The sequence below is a fragment of the Gymnoscopelus braueri genome (genome assembly GCF_963280865.1).
Source record: "Gymnoscopelus braueri genome assembly, chromosome: 16".
In the NCBI taxonomy this organism is placed as follows: Eukaryota; Metazoa; Chordata; class Actinopteri; order Myctophiformes; family Myctophidae; genus Gymnoscopelus; species Gymnoscopelus braueri.
The window spans coordinates 984319-1004900 of NC_137616.1; the positions used below are offsets into that span (position 1 = coordinate 984319).

At 38.7% G+C, this 20582-nt stretch overlaps 2 protein-coding genes across 3 annotated transcripts in view; one reads left to right on the forward strand and one right to left on the reverse strand.

Annotated features, from left to right (window-relative positions):
- tnfaip2a (tumor necrosis factor, alpha-induced protein 2a) overlaps window positions 1-20582 on the reverse strand; it is a 389724-nt gene that overhangs the window by 10711 nt on the left and 358431 nt on the right. The gene's annotated exons all lie outside the window — the stretch shown is intronic.
- On the forward strand, window positions 1210-14990 carry tipin (timeless interacting protein). Of its 2 annotated transcripts, none has more exons than XM_080453393.1 (10): window positions 1210-1272; window positions 3034-3156; window positions 4619-4709; window positions 7071-7146; window positions 8886-9008; window positions 9608-9671; window positions 10931-11218; window positions 12058-12248; window positions 12962-13091; window positions 13580-14990. In XM_080453393.1, the coding sequence occupies exons 2-10, from the start codon at window positions 3045-3047 to the stop codon at window positions 13984-13986; spliced, it is 1482 nt and encodes a 493-aa protein (XP_080309519.1). In that variant the 5' UTR covers window positions 1210-1272; window positions 3034-3044; the 3' UTR covers window positions 13987-14990. The 2 variants fall into 2 exon arrangements, with proteins under 2 accessions (XP_080309519.1, XP_080309520.1); XM_080453394.1 differs by having other exon boundaries at window positions 13585-13683.

A 20582-nucleotide genomic window follows, 5' to 3' on the forward strand; every position in this document is an offset into this window, starting at 1 on the left:
CCTCACTCAAAAGTAGAATTAAACTTGGGTGTGACCGGGACTGCGCCCTAAAGGAGTAGTTCACCCAAAAAGTTACTTATTTTCTATCAATTACACACCCCAAAAAGCCTTGAATTCATGGAGATTATTGGCTCAGGAATGTGACAAAAAGTAAGAAATCTCCATGAATTTATTTGTGGGGTGTGTAATTGATAGAAAATAAGTCAATTTTTTGGGTGAACTACTCCTTTAATAAAGAAAAAGGCATGGGTTTCCGAGGCTACTCCTTTAATAAACAGTTTATCGTCATTAACCCTGGCATCCCTATTTTGGTCATGTAATTATACTATACTGACATGCCCAAAACGTTGCCTTATAGGCAGCATGTTCAAAAATTAAAAAAAGTTGTCAATATTTTTCAAGAAAAAATGAAAATAAATCCCCCCAAAATGGAAGTTTTCATTCACTGTTTTTGCTATTTGTCATAGGAGCTGGTTGGTTGGAGACCGGTGTGACCTTTATTCTGAAATGTACTAGCCTCGGAAACCCATGCCTTTTAGAAATGTACTGACGACCATTTCATCATACCTTTATTTTGAAATGTAATGCAGACAAGTGGTCCGGACGTGACGTTCTATTATGTGTTGACGCAGCGTTGCCAGGTTCGCTTATTATAAGCGACTTTGGGCTTGTTTTTCTGTAAAGTTACTTGTAAATATTGTTAGTTTCGGGTTGCGGTTTTTTTGGGCTTGTTTCTAAAGTGTAGTTGCTTTTTTGGGCTTGTTTCTAAAGTGTAGTTGCTTATTCTCAAATATGTTCATGTCATGGACCCCCAAATTAACCCCCATCTGAAAATGTTTTGTGTCAGGGAGCCCCGTACAAGATTTGTGTTGTTTCAATGTTTAAAAAATCTTCCAAATATTCCACCTTTTATTTCAAGATTTTTTTAAAACAGCAGATCTACAAGCTCACAACGCGTCGCGACGCTGTTTTCAATTAATACAGCATTATGTAGGTTTAAAGTGCTCATAATGGCCTATGTTGCTTCTTTTGGGCTTGTTTTCCTAGTCCATGGTTGCTTATTTCTCTCACAAAATCTGGCAACACTGGTTTGACGGCGTGTGTGTTGACGGGACTCCCTCTTTCTTTGGTGTTTCGACCAGGTGTCGTGGTTACGTCCAACAGTGTTCACTGCTGCAACCACGCCCACCTGGTCGAAACACCAAAGAAAGAGGGAGTCCTGTGTTGTGGAGTTTTCTCTGCTGTGTGTTTGACTACGCGGTTCAGCTGCAGGTACTTAAACTTGTTTATTGTCGTCTCCATAGAGACATTCAGCGTTTATCCTCATGTATAATAATGATATAATGTCGGAGAAAGTAGATTTAAATTCACTCGTCGATCGGTTGTGTGTCAGTGTTTTAGAATCCAGAGCAACGCTCTGTAGTTTGTAGCCATGGTTCAACATGACGCTTGTCTGTCATGGCGCTACTTGTTCCTGTGTTTTGAATATGTTACATTTACAACCCGTACATCTACATAAACGTTCATATTTCAATTATAAGGTGCTGACCCTACGGCCACGGATGTAACAAGTTACGACGCCCGGGTTTAAGTACCCGTATCTCCGTGTTGTTCAATATAAAGCTTTTTAATCCGATCGGCGGCCATTTAAAAAAAGAAAGAAAAATGTACCAGAGTGCAATACACCTCCCAACCGATAGGGGCGCGTAGTTGAAAGCATATGGAGAAAATTCGAAGAAAATGGCTGGCGATCGGATTAAAATGCTTTTTATTGAACAATACGGAAGATACGGGTACTTAGACCCGGGCGTTTTAACTTGTAACGTCCGTGGCCGTGGGGTCAGCACTTTATATTTGAAATGTGAACGTTTATGTAGATGTGCAGGCTGTAAATGTAAAACATTCTCAAACCAGGAACACGTGGTTCCATGACTGTCATGGTATGACAGTCATGTTTCAGAGCTATAGCGCGGGAAGTTCTAGCTGTACTAAAAAATACCAAGGATTTGTCGGTGACATCACTATCGTGCACCGGTGGCTGCCCTCCCCCCCACACAATAATATCATACACACGCGTCGATTGTTTTGGACGTCACTGTCGTGTCCTTGGTATATTTCTTGTTTCTGGATAAACGTAACGTTGTTGTTTAAAAACTTGGGTTTTTTCCCATAAAAGAGGAATGGAAAAAAGTCATTTGTATGGCAGTGACAAATATTTCAGAATGTGTAACTGCATTTTGGTGTGTATATGAGCAGCACTGGTGGAAAAAGTACGATTTTTTACTTACGTAAAAGTATCAATACTGCAATGTAGAAATACTCTGTTACAAAGTAGAAGTCTGGAATTAAACATTTACTTAAGTAAAAGTACAAAAGTATCGGTGTCAAAATGTACTTAAAGTACCCATTATGTAGAATGTCCCATTTCACAAGTTATCATGTATAAAATCTTTTAAAATCTTTTAAAAATAGCAGATCATACGCTCACAACGCGTCGCATCACGACACGACGCATTATATATAGGATATATATTGGATATATAGGGCTGAAGTTCAATCAACTGGTTAATATATGTTTCGTTATAATAATCAAAATCTACAAAGTAACTAGTAACTAAAGTTTTCAAATAATTGTAGTGGAGTAAAAGTACAATATTTGCCTCTGAGATGTAGTGGAGTAGAAGTATAAGTGCTGAAAATTGGAAATACTTCAGTAAAGTAAAGATACCTAATTTTCTTTTACTTACGTACAGTACTTGAGTAAATATACTTAGTTACTTTCCACCACTGAGGATTTCCTAAGTGTCTGTCTTTGTAATGTGCACGTAATTTAGTCAAAAATCTATAAATATATTGACGATTTAATTGGTCAAAATAATTGCTTTTTTTCTGCAAACTTCTAAATAAAGTATTCAATCAATCAATCAATCAATTAACCCAAAAATATCAGTAACCTATCTTAAGAGTAATGAAAAGTAAGTGAAGATTGTAGTGTGTATGTTTCTAACAGTGCTACCAACTGTTCTTGTGCAGGAGGCGACATCATGGATCTGTTTGACATGCCTGACTATGAGCACACAGAGGACGAAAGCTTTCCTCCTCTGCCTCCACCTCGCTCCCCAGGCCAGGGAGGAGACGACAATCCTTTTGGAAACGGTGAGGTCAACACACACATGCACGCACGCACGGTACACACACATGACGTTTCGTTGCTGTCGGGCAGAAACCTCTTGTCTCCACGTTTTCAATTTTTGTGTATCTTTTTTGTAAATTTAAGGTAGGCTAAAGTGATATTTTCTTTCTTTTTTTTCTTTTTTGTTAAAAAGGTTAATGTACTATATTCTGATAGTAATCATTGCTACAGAGCGTTTGTTCGGTCACAGGGGTCTCTCCAGCTCTTTAGTAAACAGAATATAGTACATTTTCAGGTAGGTGACACAATTTAAGCCAATCAGGAGAGTAATAAAGAGCTGGAGAGACATGGGAGACTCCTTTTACTGAACACACACTCTATAGCAGTGAGTACTATCAGAATATAGAGCTATTTAACACTTATTTTAACCAAAGTAAATCACTTACCCTACCTTTAATCCATTAAGACCGGGAACGCGTCTGTGTCATTTTAAGATTTAAAAAATAGCAGATATACAAGCTAGTTCCGCTCATAAAAACACACACACACACACACACACACACACACACACACACACACACACACACACACACACATACATTTGGCTGAGGTCCCCGTTGAACCCCCTCAAGGACCGCTGGGGGCCCCTGGACGCCACTTTTGAGAACCACAGTCCCACTGTACTGGCTGACACTATGTCACATGTCAACATGTGTGCGTGTCTGTCCTTGTGTCAGTCGTCACGCATACTGTTGTGTGTTGTTGTGTAGTGCTGTCACGATGACAACATTTAAGACGACGATTCATTGTCATACAAAAAAAGATAAACGATTTAATTGTGTTTTTTGCCATCGAACATTGGGCTTTTAAGCTTCATAATAAAAAAAACATGTTATTTGATAATTTTATACAAAAAAAAAGAGAAAGAAGCTTGTAGATCAGCTATTTCAGTTGTTTTATATATTTTAAAATGCATGAACAATTTTCAACATGGAAACGATAATGACGATTATGACAAATAATTGTGCTTATATCAAATAATTGCGATTAGACAACTATGTAATAATTGTGACTGGCCTATTGTTGTGTAACTACAGTTTATGTATTGTGCTTGGTGAATCAGAGTGTTTGTTTGACTGTGTGTCTTTGTGCTAGGGCTGGTAAATCAATATTCCATATTCAAATATTCCTCGAATATGGGGAAAAAAATGTATAGTCTAATATAAATATAAATATTCGATAAAAAACAAACATGCTTTTAATGTTTATTTGACAGGGACAATAGAAAAAACAATGTATCAAGTTATAAAAACAAACAAAATATATATTTTTATTGGATAAGAGAACTTGATACATTGTTTTTTGTATTGTCCCTGTAACATAAACATAAATATATATGCGATATTCGGGCCAATTTATAAGACCAATATTCGAATTTCATTTCTGAGGAATGTTAACAGCCCTAGTCTGTGCTGCTGTACGCAGGTGAAGAAGGCGAGGTGTCCCAGCTGGCCGAGGTTCCTGCTGCTAAAAGGAAAGGAGTGAGGAGACCTCAGCCAAAGCTGGACTCTAACAGGTATGAAACTGCTCCATTTCATCCATCCATCCATCTTCAACCGCTTATCCGGAATTCGGGTTGTGCGGTGGTGTAAAGTAACTAAGTACCTTTACTCAAGTACTGTACTTAACTCATTTGGTGCCAGAGGTTCATTAAAACACGGTACATCTAGTAGAGCTGTAGAATCGACGACAAGAACCCGATGTAAACAATAGATGCGTGTACGCCGATGGATGTTCCTGGCTAACGCCTGGAACAATAAGATCTCTCACGCGAGTCACCATTGCGGAGTGATCGATCGTGCATCGAAAATGACTCGTTTTCACCACTGTAAAAGTTAAGGAGATCTGGAGGTTTTTATCAAGGAGATAGAATGGGAGCGGACGGAAGGGAGGTTTCCATCTGTCCCTTCCATTTAAGAGGCACCGTGGGTGATTCCAAAGTTGCGCTAGCCCGCCCCTTATGGAAAAAAAAAAGAAGTAAAAAAATAGTTTCACGAGATCTCCGGTTATGGCACCCAATGAGTTAAGTACAATGTTGAGGTATTTGTACTTTACTTTATTCCAATTTCCAAACATTTTACTAATTTTACCAAATATTGTACTTTTACTCCAATACAATTATTTGAAAACTTGAGTTACTAGTTACTTTGTAGATTTTGATTATTATTACAAAACATACATTAACCACTTCAGCCCTACCGTATATACATTTTGGCCATTTGAAAATAGCCGACACAAGCTCACAATGCGTCGCGATGCAACGCACTGTGAGCTTGTAGATCCTAATCTCTTTTCTAATCTTTCTCACTTTACTCTCTTTTCTAACGGCCTGAATCAAATGGCCTAATCTCCTGAATGATCTACAAGCTCATAGTGCGGCATCGAGTGCCGCACTACGAGCTTGTAGATCTGCTATTTTTAGAAAAAATCGTGGAAAATGCGTGCAAATCTTTAAATATATATTTAAAGCGAACATTTTTAACTCAAATCTTTGCTTCTGGGGGGTCCCTTGAACAACATATTTTAAGATGGAGGTCCGTGTCCAAATACATATCATTTTGGGGGTCCTTGACATGAAAAAGTTTGAAAACCACTGATATTTTAGCAACATACGTTTTTAAAAAAAAAATTAGGATTTAAAAGACATTTGTAGAATCCCCAGAAGCAAATATTTGAGTTACAAATGTTAGCCTTAAAAAAGAAATATTTTTTAATTATTTGTATTATTATTTTGAATAGCCAAAGAAATCTTAAAATGACACAGATGCGTTCCCCGTCTATATGGGTTACGGCATACTGAGTAGCATTCTGCTGGTTCTTGCTTGTAAACTCAGCTGATAAAGACCAACAGAAAACTGTTGGTCTCGTTACTCTGACTGTTACTCTTTAAAACGAAAGAAAGGCTCCCAATTGTATTTGACGGTCACACACAGGGTGTGACCTGTGAGCTGTAGAATCGACAACAGTGGTGGAAAAAGTACTCACATTTTTTACTTAAGTAAAAGTATCAGCTCTGCAATGCAGAAGTACTTTGTTACAAGTAAAAGTCCGGAATTCAAAATTGACTTGAGTAAAAGGACAAACGTATTGGCATCAAAATATACTTAAAGTACTCAAACGTTTGAAAATAGCCGATCTACGAGCTTGTAGATCGGCTATTTAACTCATTCAGTGCCTGACTTATTTCTGGCAGTTTGGCTCTGAGTGCCAGAGCCAAAAATACATTGTAAAAAAAAAGTGCTTAGGAAGCGAGATACAGCCTTTTTCAGTAAGATGTTAAACAAGAAGTGAATAAAGCAGCAAATCTTCAAATCATGATATCTTGGGTTCTGAACATTTAAAAAAAATAAAAAATATATATACCGTAATTTCCGGACTATAAGCCGCACCTGAATATAAGCCGCACCAGCCAAATTTAGGGAAAAAAAACAAATGTGTACATATACAAACTGCACTGGACTAGTGGCCGTTAGCTGTAAAAATCCATAGATTAGCCGCACCGTTGTATAGGCCGCAGGGTTCAAAGCATGGGAAAAAAGTAGCGGCTTATAGTCCGGAAATTACGGTATATATTTTTTTTATATATATTTGTTTTCATGACGTCGGTGACGTCCATTGGCACTCTGGGCTTATAAAAACGTGACGTCGGCGACATCAATGGCACTGAATGAGTTAAAATACATGAAAAAAGTAATTGAAAAAACACAGTAGAAGGAAAATATCAGTCACCAGAACCAAGGACGGGTGTTTCCGATGAATCTAACATGGTTAAAATGGAGTTTGAAATGAGGGGGCGTGTCAGTATTTTGCTGCTCACTTTTTAATGCGTAGTGTATTTCCAACAGATGTATAATGTTAGATATGTTTGTGTTTCTAGGCTGGTGTCAGAGAGAGGACTGCCAGCTCTACGGACACTGTTTGATAATGTTCACTTCAAAGGCAAAGGACATGAGGTAAGCTTTGATGATGGGCTTGGCGTTCTGCCAGTGTGAAGGGTTGGATTTGCTTGGGGGGGATGGGGTCAAATCCATGCCTCTGCATTTGATATCCCAACTCTGATCATCCATTTTTTATGTCTGGTGCGGATTGTGTTTTATCCCTGCTTCTGGTTACATTGAGTGAAATACACACGTTTGCTTTTGGGAAATGTAGAATATCTGATATATTTGATCATATCAAACATAAATTTAGGATGATGTCTCTATTTTGGGCAAATGTTTTAACTCATTCAATGCGGTAACGCATCTCTGTCATTTTAGATTTCTTTGGCTATTCGAAAATAACAGATATACAAGCTCATATGAGCTTGTAGATCTGCTATTTTTGAAAATCAGTAACATTTTTACAAATCTTTGAATATATATATATTTTTAGCGAACATTTGTAACTCAAATCTTTGCTTCTGGGGGGTCCCTGGAGCAATTCTTTTTTAGATGGGGGTCCACGGCCAAATACATATCATTTTGGGGGTCCTTGACATGAAAAAGTTTGAGAACCACTGATATTAATTCATAGCAACATAAGATTTTTCAAAAAACGGTTAGGATTTAGAAGACATTTGTAGAATGTATATTCAAAGATTTGCACACGATTTTTCGTGTGCAAAGCTCATTGAGCTTGTATATCTGCTATTTTTGAATACATTTTGAATCGAAAATAACAGATGCGTTCCCGGATTGAATGGGTTAAAATGTTAAAAATGACAAGGTCTGTGTGTGTCAAACTTTGCATACACACTGCCAGTAGGCCACAGAAGTAATTGCCACATTATTGTATTATATACTAGACCCGTGCCCTATTCGGGGGCTTTGCAAGCCAAGAACGATGCTGGTAAGGAAATTAGGAATCCGCCCCACCTGTTTGTGCAATACTTTGTGTGTTTTCAATTAGTCAATGAGTTCAGGAAACACTACCCTGACCCTTCCTCTTAGCCTTGCCTACTTGTTGTCAATTAGTTGTACAAGCTCTTGTTTGATTGGATCTTGTTTATTTTGATACACTTATTTGTTTTATCTCTTGCTCATTTGATTTTCCTATTCATCTCATCTGTTTAAGAAAGTAGGTAGCTGATATATTGCACTTTTGCCTTAGCGCTAGGTATACTCTTAGTTGCTTGTTTTAGAAGAGAATGCACGTAAGACTTCTGGTGATTAGTAGCTTTCTTGCCTACCTATGTTGAATGCACTTATTGTAAGTCGCTTTGGATAAAAGCGTCTGCTAAATGACCGTTTTAATGTAATGTAATGTCTAACATTCATTAGAAGGACAATATCAGTCACCAGAAGCAGGACGTGTGTTTTCAATGAGTCTAACATTCATTAAAGGGACAATATCAGTCACCAGAAGCAGAGACGTGTGTTTTCAATGGAGTATGAATATCCCTTTATTTGCATATTATTGTATATTATTGTTTGTTTTTAAATGTCTCGATGACACAGAACCTCAATGGAAATAAGCCCTGGGCTTATTGGGTTATCCTTTTAGCATTATTTTGTATAAATCTGTTAAAGTATTCAATCAATCAATCAATGACATTTACATAATGGGCCTTTTGAGTGATGGGGTTTACTGAATACTACTGGAGTGAGTGTGGAAATTCAGTGGCCCTCCATCATCAAAGTTGCTCGCTTTTGTACATATTTTACAAAGTGTGTGTGTGTGCGTGTGCGTGCGTGCATGCGTGGTTGGTCAGACTGAAGACCTGAGGCTCCTCATGCACAAGATGGAGAACTGGGCTCACAGGCTGTACCCCAAAATGCAGTTTGAGAACTTCATAGACAAAGTGGAGAAGCTCGGTGCCAAAAAAGACGTGCAGGTGAGCTGGAGATGCTGAATATTGGTAAAAAGCTAAACGACAGTGGTGTAAAGTAACTAAGTACATTTACTCAAGTACTGTACTAAAATGTTGTGTACTTTCACTTTACCGGAGTATTTTCAATTGTCTATACTTTTACTTCTACTCCACTACATCTCAGAGGCAAATATTGTACTTTTACTCCACTAAAATGTTTCGAAAACTTTAGTTACTAGTTACTTTGCAGATATAAATGATCACATTATAAAACATACATTAACCACTTCAGTGCTATTTTATACCTAGGCTATTTGAAAATAGCAGATCTACAAGCTCACAACGCGCAGCAACGCGACTCGTTGTGAGCTTGTAGGATCTGCTATTTTCAAACATTTTTGTACTTTTACTTTCGGTACATTTTGATAGCAATACGTTTGTACTTTTACTCAAGTAAATTTTGAATTCCGGACTTTTACTTGTAACAGAGTATTTCTATATTGCAGTATTGATACTTTTACTTAAGTAAAACATTTGAGTACTTTTTCCATCACTTCTAAACGAAATGTACAATCTTCAAACAATATTATTGTCAATTATGCCCTTTTTCCACGCACCTTCAGACGTGTGTGAAGCGAATACGACTAGACATGCCCTTGACCCACGAGGATTTCATCGGTAAAGATGGTAAGTCATTTAACCACTTAAACACTCAAGACTTTGTAAACTGCCTTTGGCCCTGTACTTAGTCTGCTCTTTTTCCCCTCTACTACACCAATGCGTTGTGAGCTTGTAGATCAGCTATGTTTGGTGAATGCTCCCCCCCAGAATGAGGATGCTAGGGTTCAAGTTGTAAATAAAAATAAATTAAAAAAAAACTTGACGTCATCAAGTTTTTGGGCTAAAGCAGTTAAAAAAAAGTTTGTCCTGAGTGGATGAAATTGCTATGACTTTAAAATGTATTTTCTTTTTATTAACTCATTCACTGCCACGGATGTAAAAAACATATTTTTTTCCAATTACCAATTCTGCCACAGACGTCATAAACGTAAAACAGTTTTTATTTGATTTTATAAAAGATCGCACTGTTCTTTATCACCCGCAGTGACCACTTTAGAAGCACAGTAAGAGAACCGTGCATCTTTTGCGAGAAATGTTGTGTTCACATGGGGCTGCATTAGAAGGGGCTGAGCCGATTGGAATGTTTGTTGTCTGGGCGACACACACACACACATACCCTGTGTGTTTACAAACGATCGGACTTGTGAGTGATCATAATGAATATAATTTTTTTGTGACCAGAAAAAGAAATACGAAAATTGCTGGCAGTGGGCAAACACGGCCAGAAATAAATCTGGCAGTGAATGAGTTAAAGAGCTGGAGAGATGGGGAGACCCTTGTTACTGAACAAACACTCCAGTCTCCAAGAGCTCTCGACTTTTGTTAAATAAATACATTGATTCATTCCACTCTACCCTTGTGGGAATTATTGTTTTTTAAGTCATACGCACTGTTTCCCAAATCACAGATTGTGACGGCCTAACAACAACTTTCAGTTCTCAGAGGCAAATATTGTACTTTTACTCCACTACAATTATTTGAAAACTACTAGTTACTTTGTATATTTTGATTATTCTTACAAAACATACATTAACCACTTCAGCCCTATATGCATTTCGGCCTTTTGAAAATAGCCGATCTACTTGTAGATCTGCTATTTTCAAAAGATTTTTATACATTTGAAAACTTGAATGGGACCGTCTACATGATGAGTACTTTATACTTTTGGTACTTTAAGTACATTTTGATACCAATACCTTTGTACTTTTACTCATGTAAATTCTGAATTTCGGACTTTCACTTGTAACTGAGTATTTCTACATTGCAGCATTAACACTTTTACGCAAGTAAAGAATTTGAGTACTTTTTCCACCACTGCCCCTCAGACGAGGAAGAAATGGGCGAGCGCAGGGACGAGCAGGACTTTGGGGAACCGGACCCATTTGGAGGGGTCTTCCCCAATGAACTCCAAGGGCCAGTCCACTCCACCCCGGCTCCGGCCTTCCCCCGCTCCACGCCGGCTCCCACTCCGGCGTACCACTCCACCCCAGCCTCCTCCTCCTCGGCCCCGTCGCTGACAGAGGAGCAGAGGCTGCGCATGGAGCGCAACAAGCAGCTGGCCCTGGAGAAGCGTCTGGCCCGCAAGCAACACCTGCAGCAGCAGCAGCAGACAGGTAGAGAGCAGTGGTGTAAAGTAACTAAGTACATGTACTCAAGTACTGTACTTAAGCACAATTTTTTTTTTTTTTTTTTTACTTTACTAGAGTATTTCCAATTGTCTATACTTTTACTTTTAGTCCACTACATCTCAGAGGCAAATATTGTACTTTTACTCCACTACAATTATTTGTAGAAACTTTAGTTACTAGTTACTTTGCAGATATAAATTATTACATCACCCCCTCCCAAACAGGCCCACGTCATATCCGGTCATTCAAAGGATGTGACGTGGGCCTGTTTGGGAGGGGGTGATGTAATAATTTTCGACAATTCCCGGCCCGCTGATCGGCCTGAAAACAATGTGATACACTACGACGATGACTGTTAGTCACCCGGACCAAAGAAAATAGAAGTTGAGCTGTCCGTTTGTCTTTTATACCGTGTGAAAAAACGTGTTTTTCCTTATTCTGGCCGAAAATCACCGGAGAAAAACAACGTGACCCGGAAATGATTTTTTTTTTTTACATCCGGCTCCGGGTGAGTGTGACGTAAGTGGAAAACGAAAGTGTTGATGAGAAATAAACACAGCCGTGCGATCACAGATTAAACAATGAAAATTCAAAAGAACGTGTCAACTCGTTCTTAGGAATCCTGGCACTCAAGCGATGGATTTGAAAGAACGTGTTGACGCGATCTTGGCACTGTATGTGTTAACATGATCGACTGATATTGACATTTAACGTGTGCTCCGCTCATAACCATACCAGGGACAATATGTCATTAGAAACGTGTATCGTTGTGTTCTGGAGATCAATTTGAAAATCCTTCTTGATGGCTTCCCACCCTTTTTCAGACATGTCGGCCTCCCAACCTGTCTCTTCCAACGTAACGGCGGAAGAACCGTCCACGAGCTCCTCTCAGAGGGAAAATCAGGCTGAAGATATGGACCAGGGACACCAGGCAGAAGATGTGGACCAGGCTTCAGTCCAGGCTCAAGATGTGAACCTTGGAGACCAGGCTAAAGATATGGACCAAAACAAATGGGTAAGTCTACTTCTTGGCCTGAAACCTACAACTCATCTAACCCCTGCTCATTTTGCTAGGGTTGGATGGCTCAGGGTTGAGGACAGAGTACAGTAACTTGTAATGGGCCTGGTCTACAAGATACACCACAACATTAAGATACCCATGTACCTGTCAAAGTACTTCAAAAACGTAAATGAAGTCCACAATCACAACACCAGAGGTAGCTCCACTGATCACGTCGAACCCAGATTTGGCACAAACAAGGGAATGAACTCGTTCTCATGCCATGCAACAAAAATGTGGAATGCCCTACCAAAAGGAGTAAAGGAGTGTAAAACCCTACTCACTTTCAAAACTGCCCTAAAAGAACACCTTTAGGAGGCTGCAATTCAAAACTGGCTCCTGTCAAAGTCATAACCTAGCCCCCCCCCCTGTACATATTTTATATATGTTTACTGTACATATTTTTGGTTTTTCTTACCTTTAAACTGTTTATATGATGTTCTGCATAGTAGTGTATATCTGTCTGTCTTTTAATGTCTCCATGAATTGAGTACCTGAGGACCCCATTTGAAACAAGCCACTGTGGCTTTTCTGGGCTTTTTCAATCCTATTTAGTTGACCTTTTATGGTGAACTGTACTTGTTCACAATAAAAATAAATTTAAAAAAATTTAAAAAATAGTTTTTTTCTCTGCAAACTTCTAAATAAAGTATTCAATCAAAAACCAGGGACACCAGGCAGAAGATGTGGACCAGGGACCTCAGGCTACAGATGTGGACCAGGGACCTCAGGCTACAGATGTGGACCAGGGACCTATGGCTACAGATGTGGACCAGGGAGACCAGGCTTCAGACCAAGGTTATAATAGTTTTGGATTTTTCATTATAGTTTAGTTTTAGTTCGTTTTGACAAATGTTTTTTCTAATTCAGTTAGTTTTTAGAGCGGGTTTGCTAGTCTTTATTAGTTTTTTTTAATGACAACGCTTAGTTTTTTATTAGTTTTAGTTTTCATACTTTGGGTTATTTGTCAGGTGTAGGATTCAAAGAGGTCAGAGTAAGTATTGTGTAATAAAAACTCAACAAAATATACCATTTAAACATATGTATATTCAGTTGCTGTTGGATAATCAGAAAAACGAAAACTAAGTGCATTTTGTCTATCATTTTGTTTTAGTTAGTAAACACAAAATACGGTTTCAATTAGTTATCTATTGTAACTATAATAATAATAATAATAATAATAATCTATTATTTTTATAGTTTTTATTTAGTTCAGTCAACGAAAATGTTTTTTTCAATTTTAGTTTTCGTTATTCCGTTCGTTAACTATAATAACCTTGCTTCAGACCAGGCTGAAGATATGGACCAGGGACATCAGGCTACAGATGTGGACCAGGGACATAAGGCTACAGATGTGGACCAGGGACATAAGGCTACAGATGTGGACCAGGGACATCAGGCTACAGATGTAGTCCAGGGAGAACAGGCTACAGATGTGGACCAGGGACATCAGGCTACAGATGTGGACCAGGGAGAACAGGCTACAGATGTGGACCAGGGACATCAGGCTACAGATGTGGACCAGGGAGAACAGGCTACAGATGTGGACCAGGGAGCCCAGGCTGCGGCTGAGAAGCAGAACCAGAGCAGCAGCAGTGTGGAGGAGGGAGCCTTCAAACCTCCTCACAAAGACTCTCTGCTGCCCCCAGGTTCTCCCCTGTGTGGCGCTGTTCCTCAGCTTAGCAATGTCTAGTATGAGGGACCAGTATTAGAACCGGGCAACATGAGACTAGATATCATCTGAGATTTTGGACTTAAAGGGACGGACCACAAAAATTACTTTTTTTTATCAATTAGTCACCCCATGGACACTGGAATTCATGGATATTTTTTAGTTTTTGTCGCATTCCTAAGCCAATAATTTGATGACCGGCAGTGGTTCCGGTAGGAGACATAAAGAGTCTTCTTTGTGTCTCCTACCGGAACCGCTGCCTACCAGTCCGCTGTTCATCAAATTATTGACTTAGGAATGCGACAAAAACTAAAAAATATCCATGAATTCAAGTCTCTATGGGGTGACTAATCGATAGAAAAAAAATATTTTTGGGGTAAACTATCCCTTTAAGGTTGTCTTTTCCTGGCCACTTCAGAAATTGTCCAACGTTTTCCAAAATAGCAAAAAATAGCTGATCGATGCGATGCAACCCGATATTTTGGAACATTTTTGCTACAATAAAATGTTCTGAGAGTTCTCCAAAACTGAGTAACTGTCGAACAGCCACTCGCCAACAACCACGGGATACTTCACAAATGAACAGAACTCTCAATGAGGTAAACCTACTTGTAACAGATGAGAATATGTGATAATTAAGGTGACATTTAATGACAACTGCTGCATGTAATGAAAATACAAGCTCACAGCGCATTACGTCGTGCTGTGAGCTTACTGTAGATCTGCTATTTTGTAGAATTCTTTTTTTTTTGGAATTTGATACTATCCTAACAATATGATTTGCTTTAGTCCATAACGTCCTCCTCTGTACCATAAATGTTTGGGTCAATAAGTCATACAGTGTACAGTATGTTGACTTGATGTGGATTTTTCTGTGATATTTTATCAAATAAATTGACATGCGTTTACAAGAGGTACATGCAAGAGATGTCCTAAGGCATACATGGGCAACTGGTCGGCTCAACCTTCACTTAATGCGGCCCGCAGGTTAATATCAGATTACTGATATATTATTGATTTCAGCTGTTACAATTTACTTCAGTCTATATTAGTAGCTTAAGGTTCAAGGTTGTACTTTATTGTTACATCTTGTGTACAGGTACATAAGAGTAAAACTTATTTTGGTTTGGAACTAATATTACAATTCTATTGTCTTTTTTCTTTTTTATGTCCAATGTATTTGTATTTAAGTTCATAAAGTTAACATAAGTATAACTAAATGCTATTGAAATTAAATAAAAATGTAACTTTTCAGGATATTTCAAAAATAGCAAAAAAGAAATCTGGATTCCAATTCAAAAATTGGAATCCAGATGTGGTGGAGTAGTTTTGAGCTTGTGGATCGGCTATTTTTGCTACTTTTGTGTGACAGAATGGTGAAAAAAGTTAAAATACGGAGAGACAGTATATGCAATGTGGCCCTCTGGAGTGAGTGTGGAAATATAGTGGCCCTCTCCATCATCAAAGTTGCCCACCCCTGTCCTAAGGCTATGTTCAGACTGACTGACAGACTGACTGATCATTTCTGGCCGATCATTTCTATCCCGATTGGAATCAGATTGGGTTGATCAAGTCTGAACAGCAAAAAGCCAAATTTGAACCACATTATTACTGTAGGTGGTTTGAATTGCGATTCAAATCTGACTTCTAAAAGATGTCTCAGGCTGGACACCTGTTTTATGGCGGTGTCGCTGAAAATGGACAATCTACGCACTCGCATCACAATGCATTTGTGATGCTTTTAGATCTGTGAGCAACATCCTACGACAGAGTGAAAGGTAAGCATTACTGACGCCTATGTCCACGGTAACCAATGCAGATAAGTCGACACTGTCTGAATCCCAAACCCCTTCTGATGACTTGTGGTGGAAAAAGTACTTATTTTTTTACTTAAAGGGTAAGACCACTTTGGTAGAGGTTTGGGTTGTGTAGTTACCTTGCCATTATGTAACTCCAAAGGTGGGCAATAAATCAAAAATAATTGCTCCATTGATTAGAAATTGATAATTAGTGTGGTTGCCCTAACAGGGCAACCAGACTATAGTAATCCTCCGGCTTTATTATTCTTCTAGATAAACTTTATTTTGCCGGGTCTCTCCTCCCACAGTTTATTTTTCCCAATTTAGTGCCATATGTCAAAATGACCGGTCTCACCGGGAATCCTGTGCGTGTATTTTGCTAAGAGATTGGTTGCATAGTTTTATTGATATTGATTTATTAGTGCATTAAATTTCCCCATCCACTTTAATGGAAAAGTGAAAAAACTCAAATTCAAGTATTTTTTTCTCAGAAACCGTAAGAGCTAGAGTTACCAGATTTGGTGGGGAGGTTTATAATTTAGTCCAAAATTATTGAAAAAATAATTACACTAATCGGCCACATGGTGGCGCTATAACAGCCCCCTTTACGTTTTGGCCTATAACTCTTGAACCGTAGGTCGTAAAATCAAAATTTATTTTTCCCTAGATTCCTTGGGTCATGACGCAACTCCCCATATAGGCCACGCCCATTTGCGTCTGGATAGATTTTTTGATATTGATTTATTAGTGCATTAAATTTCCCCATCCACTTTAATGGGAATTGCAAAAACTCCCATTCAAGTATTTTTTTCTCGGAAACCATAAGGGCTACAGTTACAAGACTTAGAGGGGAGGTTAATAGTTTATTGCAAAATTATTTAAAAAATAATCACACCAGTCGGCCACATGGTGGCGCTATAACAGCCCCCTTTACGTTTTGGCCTATAACTCTTGAACCGTAGGTCGTAAAATCAAAAAATCTTTTCCCCTGGATTCCTTGGGTCATGATGCAACTCCCCATATAGGCCACGCCCATTTGCGTCTAGATACATTTTCCGCCATTTAGAATTTTCTTCAAAACACACTTTTTGCTCCTTTTCCTACAAATTTTGTCCAAATCTCACACAAATCGGTACAGGTCATCTATGGACCCATGCGATAAATATCTCCGAACGGCATTTTGATAGTCTTTACCGTTCGTCCGTAATTGGCTTCCAAACTTAGTGGGAGGGGCCCGTTTTACCAAAAATGCCAAGAATCACGAACGAAACGTCCAATCGATCCCAAATTTAAATCACATGTCGAGGGTGGTTTACTCAACAAATCCCCAAAAGCATTTCCACTTTGATCCATAGGGGGCGCCACAACTGCGCAAAACGTAACCGTTTGATGCAAAAACATTATTTTTGGGGGGATCACTCCTCTCAAAATGAAAAGCAGGTGATCTCAGGAGTTACAGGACGATGTCATTGGCCTGCTACATTTGTGGGAGGGGCCTATTTATTTAGTGGGAGGGGTCTATTTCTTAAAATCAAAACGCCATGTATCACAAACGCAGGATCCAATCAGCACCAAATTCGAATGGCACGTCGCGCGGCCTCCGACGGTATTCCTCCAAGCGTATTCCTCAAGTCCCGGCGGCGGCGACCTGCGACCGGCGTCGGCGCAACCACACTTTGCAATTTCCCATAATTGCGACGCGTCTAGTTCAAAATATGCTCCTCATTGACTTACATTGTACGGTAAAACAACTCTCGAAGTCACTCTTTTAGCACAAAAATGAACCCAAACATAGCTGATTCAGACAATATAGAGCATCACCAAACCCAGTACTGTTTTTTTTTTTAATAAAAATGTGAACTTCCTGTTGATTTTACTATTTGAAGATCCGGATCCGCCGATCCAGTCCGGGTTTTCTACTTATTAAAAATGGCAAAATAAACTTGAAGTTGACATTTTTATTTAAAAAAAAAACAGTACTGGGTATGGTGATGTTCTATATTGTCTGAATCAACTTTGTTTGCGTTCGTCTTTGTGCTAAAAGAGTGACTTTGAGAGCAGTTTTACCGTACAATGTAAGTCAATGAGGAGCATATTTTGAATTATCAATTTCTAATCAATGGAGCAATAATGTTTTATTTCTTGCCCACCTTTGGAGTTACATCATGGCAAAGTAACTACACAACCCAAACCTCTTCTAAAGTGGTCTTGCCCTTTAAGTAAAAGTATTAATACTGCAATGTAGAAATCATCTGTTACAAGTAAAAGTCTAGAATTAAAAATGTACTTGACTAAAGGTACACAAGTATTGGTATAAAAATGTACCTAAAAGTAGAAAGTACTCATTATGCAGAATGTCCCGTTACACAAGTTTTCAAACTTGTATTATTAAAATCATTTGAAAATAGCAGATCTACAAGCTCACAATTATTTGCATCGTAACACATTGTGAGCTTGTAGATCGGCTATTTTCAAATGGCCTAAATGTGTATAGGCCTGAAGTGGTTAATGTATGTTTTGTTATAATAATCCAAATCCACAAAGTAACTAGTAACTAAAGTTTTCAAATAAATGTAGTGGATTAAAAGTACAATATTTGGATCCCAGATGTAGTGGAATAGAAGTAAAAGAATTGGAAATTGGAAACACTCAAGTAAAAATCCCTCAAAATTGTACTTAAGTACAGTACTTACAGTAAGTAAATGTACTTAGTTACTTTCCACCACTGTGCAAATAACAGTGTGGTCAGTCTCAAAGATTAGATCAGAAAGACATTAGGTTTGGCTGCAGTCTGAACAAAGGCCTTTTGATGTGACAGTGAAGGTGCTATGCAGTAACCGGCTGTTTGATATGAGAGCACGCGTTCAGTGTATATATGTTCATGTTCAGCCGGTCTGTGGTTAGAAAGTTAAGTATATGACTTGTAGTGGCACACTTGCAGTGGCACAAAAATATCCAGGAAGTCAAAGTGTATTAAAGGGATAGTTCACCCCCAAAATGCCTTTTTTTCTATCAATTACACACCCCATGGAGTCTTGAATTGATGTAGATTATTTTGTTTCTGTCGCATTCCTAAACCAATAATTTGATGACCATGTACGTGTGACCTAGCCTGGTAAACCCCCCTCCCTCCGGAAATCTCATTTGCATTTGGTTTCAGGAAGGAGGGTCTGGGATTGCTCACAGAGTAAAGCTGCCCGAACCACTGCGCATACGAACCAATCAGCGGCTGCTAGGGGCGGGATCATCCAATCACCTGCCTAGTAGCTTGAAAAAATGAAACTCCGTCTGTCATCGATTCTGCGCCCGGAGTCTCAGATGCAAGTACGCTGTGAAACAAAATGTGTGTCGCAAGCTTCTTCCATTTGACGGAGTGAGGTTACGTGTGACCGTGAAAGTGTCAACTTTGAGTCCCCTACCGGAGACATTAGCATCTTTCCACCGGTCATCAAATTATTGGCTTAAGAATGCAAAACAAAATAATCTCCATGAATTCAAGGCTTCATGGGGTGTGTAATTGATAGAAAATACGTATTTTTTTGCGTGAACTATCCCTTTGAACAACAAGCACAGTGTGTTTTCCGAATACCTGATAGGAATAATCTATACTTTACTCCAAATATCTTTTGCATCTGTTAAAAAATAAACACATATTTTATTCTTGTGTATCTTGACTTTGTATTCATTTGACCTAGAGAGATTCATATCTTTTTAGTATCTTCAATTTCAGGCCTATAATGAATCTACTGAACGATCTAGTTGTGTCTGTGTGTATTGTTGTCATAATAATTTCACAAGCAGTGAAATGTTTTTAGGACCACAACAGCGTATATATACTGTATATACACTATACACTGTATATACAGTGTATAGACTATATAGTATATGATACATTATCTTACAATAAATGAGAAACCGAACGACTTCAAATTCGGCACGCTCGTCGCAGGGGACCCGAGGGAGTCGAGTGCACGGTGCTCAGGGTTGGACTGTCGGGTCTCTTCTCTACATGTAAAGTGTCTTGAGACAACTTGTTGTGATTTGACACTTTAATAAAATTGAATTGAATTGAAAAATTGAGTCGGTCGGATAGACGGTTGTCCAGAACTGCCGATCTGACCGATACGCCCATTGTACAAAAGGCTCTGGCCGTGGCCCAAATGAACCAATTGATTGCCGTGGAAACCCCAGCCTAAGCTTGATTTGGCTGCACACCTGCCATTTGATTAGTTAGGGAAAGTGGTCATGAAAGTTGTGGGGAACAGTTCTGTTGCATTTGCATTATCCAAGGACTGTATAATCAAAGTCTGAGCTCACGAGATTAGCCATTCAGCTGCTATTCCTGTGATCTATAGAGCGTCGCAGTTCCCGCCCACTTCCTGTTTTTTTTGGTGCCGGAAGAAAAAACTCAATGCATTTTTCCATTGACATTTCCAAAAATCTATTAATCTATTAATTTAAGCCTCGAATCAAGCCATCATGAGATGACATGAATCATGACCATAAAACGTTTTTTTCTGTGATTTTTTTTTATTTTATATTTAATTATATGATATACTATATTTAATAAATACCCTTTGTTTTGCCGTTTTCAAAAAAAAATAATCACAGAATCAAACGTTTTATGGTCATGATTCATGTCATGTCATGATGGCTTGATTCGAGGCTTAAATTAATAGATATAAATATTTTTGGAAATGTCAATGGAAAAATGCATTGAGTTTTTTCTTCCGGCACCAAAAAAAACAGGAAGTGGGCGGGAACTGCGACGCTCTATTAGGACAGGCAAATGTTTTTAGTCAGAAACCAGATAACGTT

Excerpts from the sequence above, each read along its gene's own strand:
- tipin (XM_080453393.1), top strand. The coding sequence starts at position 3,045 with ATGGATCTGTTTGACATGCCTGACTATGAGCACACAGAGGACGAAAGC. Across the intron at positions 9,009-9,607 it reads GTGCCAAAAAAGACGTGCAG|ACGTGTGTGAAGCGAATACG; the intron begins GTGAGCTGGAGA and ends ACGCACCTTCAG. Across the intron at positions 13,092-13,579 it reads AGACCAGGCTTCAGACCAAG|ACCAGGCTGAAGATATGGAC; the intron begins GTTATAATAGTT and ends ACCTTGCTTCAG.